Source organism: Phymastichus coffea, unplaced genomic scaffold (genome assembly GCF_024137745.1).
Source record: "Phymastichus coffea isolate CEN01 unplaced genomic scaffold, Cenicafe_Pcof_1.1 PCOF00032, whole genome shotgun sequence".
Lineage (NCBI taxonomy): Eukaryota > Metazoa > Arthropoda > Insecta > Hymenoptera > Eulophidae > Phymastichus > Phymastichus coffea.
In genome coordinates, this window is record NW_026706843.1 from 2,000,944 (window position 1) to 2,004,071 (window position 3,128).

The following is a 3,128-nucleotide window of genomic DNA, read 5'->3' on the forward strand; positions in this document are numbered from 1 at the left end:
CTGATATAAATTTGTTAATAATTTCAGGTGTGGTTATTTTATAAGAATGTTTTAAAGTTAACAATAAATGCATATGTGGTAGTCCACGCTTTTGAAATTCAACAACATAGACATAGGATGCTACTTCTCCAAAAAATCTATCCTTTATGATTACATCAAGCAAACGATTTTTTTTCAAATGAAATACGCGAGCTACAATATCAGGTCTATCAGATGCCTACTGAATTGGTAAAAGATTTTCTTGTATCTCTTTCCATCTAGGATTGCAAGTCATTGTAAGAAAAATGTCCGGTTTACCCGTTTTACCGACTATAGCCATTGCATCTTGGTAATTTTGTTGCATGTGGCGAGGAGATCCTATAAAAGTCGAAGGTAAAATGATAGTTTTTCCGACTTAACCATCAATGTCATTAGCAGAATTCTGCAAATAATCGTGTAGTCCTTTATACGTATCTGACTTTATCTGTCTTTGATTATCTTTGCACCACTGAATTCTGTCTTTTTCAATTTTAACATAAGCATCTACTACCCACTGTTGAAATAATCGACGACCTAACAAAATAGCGTTAAATTCATCTGGCCTAACGGCCATTTTAAATTTAGTGTAAGCCATTCGTGTTACTCGACGACTTGGATCATTATCATTCATCTTAATACGTTCTAAATTTTTATGCCATCCTCGTGATCCATAAGGGTAAAATAATGGATAAAGCCATGGTTCAACGTTAGGATCCATCGTACTAACGTATTGTAACACTTTTGTATTTTTGTTTCGAATAATTACATAAGACTCTGGAATTTCACCATCAGCTGTTGTCGAAAAAATAGCAGCAACTTCATTTGTTCGCTGAAAATTAAATCTCCGTCTATCAAAACCTGGTTTCAACGAAAATAATAACTGTAATTCAGGTTCATGTGCCTCATTCATCTCTAACCTCTGATTATTTATTTCTTGTTTCATCATCTCATAAGACTGTGCAAAAATATTATTCTCTCTTATTACTTTATCTAACATTGAAAGTGTTTCTTGATCAAGATGAGGATTTTGAGTTTTTCTAACATTAAGGGCCTCTTCTTGATCAACAAAAAACAATTGTCCATATGCAGGATTTTCATTTTCACAAAGATACAAAACTGTATTAATTTGATAGTATATCTGACCATGAATTTTGAAACAATATGGTCCAGGGCGGCGTGATTGAAAATTAACTAAATTAGCATTAAAAGAGGCGAATAAAAGTGAATTATTATAAAAACGAATATGTTCAAAAAAATTATTTGATTTATAATGACTACCATCAAATAAAGTGGACAGTTGTGGAGGAAAATCTGGTGTACTTTCTAAAGCTACAGCCCCATGGGAACAACAATCATTAAAAGAAAAACCTTTATTTGCAACCTTCTCTGATGCAAAATGTTTTGCATTGCAATGTGCACATAATAATAGTATATCCATTTGTCCTAAATAATCTTCCACTACAGCATTTACTTGCTGATTATTTACACCATTGTCACTACATACAACTTGTTCATTATTTAGATCATTATGATGATTTGTAGCGTTACGTCTATTTCTCGCATTTTCAGAACGTCTTAAACGCTTTTGAATTTGATAATTTTGTTCCTCTTCTGGAGTACGTATTATTCCTCTTCTACCCATTTTTTGTTTCAATAAAAAAAAAAAAACAAAAAAGAATTACTTGTATGATTATATGAAATATGATTATATGAAATAAATAATTATACTAATAAATAACTTATTAATTGAGAATTGAGACGTGATAAATAAAAAATTTTTTTGACCTATTAATTACTTTCAAGTTATTTATTTTTGAAAAAAGCAACACAAAATTTTGTATAGTACAGAACAACTGTCTAATACATGGTTCCAAATACAAATAAAGTTGTATCTATATATCTTATTTTCATGTATATAAAAAGTTCATATTATGCTCATGCGTAAAGATAACGAAAAAAAAATAAAATGCTGGGCTGAGTGTATACAATGAACGTTATTAATACTTTAATGTTTTTTACATAAATATATACAATACTGTATTTAAAACGTTAAATTTGTAAATAATTACTGAATTTGATTTTTTCAATTGTGTAATTTTTTGTGAATTTATGCTAGATTGAATTTTTAGCAAAGACAAAGATTTGGTTTGGTTTCAAAGTTTCGGTTTGGTTTGGTTTCACAGATTCGGTTTGGTTTAAAATATTTCGTTTGGTTTGGTTATGTATATGTTGATGGCAATAGTCACGAGCAAAGTTTTAATGCTGAATTTTATACGTTTTCAATATCTATGTAAAATCAATTCAACAGCGATGATACCACGGCAACCTGGAAAAAAATGAACATGGAATATTAAAAAATGTATATAGAATCAGAGAAATTTGAAAATATGATTAGATTATATGATTAGATTATTATTAGATTTAAAAGTTTATTATGTCAAATGAGGACATAATCATCATATCATATATTTTTGGAAAACGTTAACTGTCAACATTATTTATAAGCAATTGCTAAAGCATGTCAATAGATAAAAAATATAAAGCATGCAGTAAGTAGTAAAAAGTATACCTTCGAAGGAGAGTATCAATTTACACAATGATCGACTCAATCCAAATACAAATAACTGGACAGCTTTGAAATTTTATCATCCAGTGTATCTCTAATATAGCACTTGTTTAATAGTGGAACCCTGTAAATTATAAATGCACTGACATTTTGCAGTAACAACATAAACAAAAAATAAGTTGTACCTGTACACATACATTTCAGTAAAAAATGAAGAAATTAACGATTGAAATATAACAAATATTACATATCAGTATTTCTACAAATAATAGGAGGACTAATACATATAATTGGTTTTTGATCAATTTGATTGATTGATAACTAAATTAAGGGGATGCCATAACGTAACCAAACCTATAAATTCATAAAAATCATAAACCATATACGTTCTAATTATATATACTCGAAGAATATTGACTTTTCATAGAATGTAACAGTTTTTTATTATTCTTTTTTATTATTACAGTTTATTTACAGTTTTTTATTATTCCTCAAGGTCGATGACCTCAGTAATTTATTATTAAAAAATGAGTATTGAATGAAT

General features: G+C 28.7%; 1 protein-coding gene across 1 annotated transcript; it reads right to left on the reverse strand.

Moving 5' to 3' along the window:
- Positions 1-217: 217 nt before the first annotated feature.
- On the reverse strand, positions 218-1,660 carry LOC131663282 (uncharacterized). The gene is made up of 3 exons (XM_058933603.1): positions 1,297-1,660; positions 400-1,134; positions 218-357 (listed from the first exon to the last, which is right to left on the reverse strand). The coding sequence occupies exons 1-3, from the start codon at positions 1,658-1,660 to the stop codon at positions 218-220; spliced, it is 1,239 nt and encodes a 412-aa protein (XP_058789586.1).
- Between the last annotated feature and the right edge of the window lie 1,468 nt (positions 1,661-3,128).

Bases quoted from the DNA above. Each gene is read 5' to 3' on its own strand.
- LOC131663282 (XM_058933603.1), bottom strand. From the start codon at position 1,660: ATGGGTAGAAGAGGAATAATACGTACTCCAGAAGAGGAACAAAATTAT. The intron at 1,135-1,296 runs GTAGTCATTATA...AAATTAATACAG, and splicing joins ACTGTCCACTTTATTTGATG to TTTTGTATCTTTGTGAAAAT. The intron at 358-399 runs GTTAAGTCGGAA...CGACTTTTATAG, and splicing joins TTCTGCTAATGACATTGATG to GATCTCCTCGCCACATGCAA.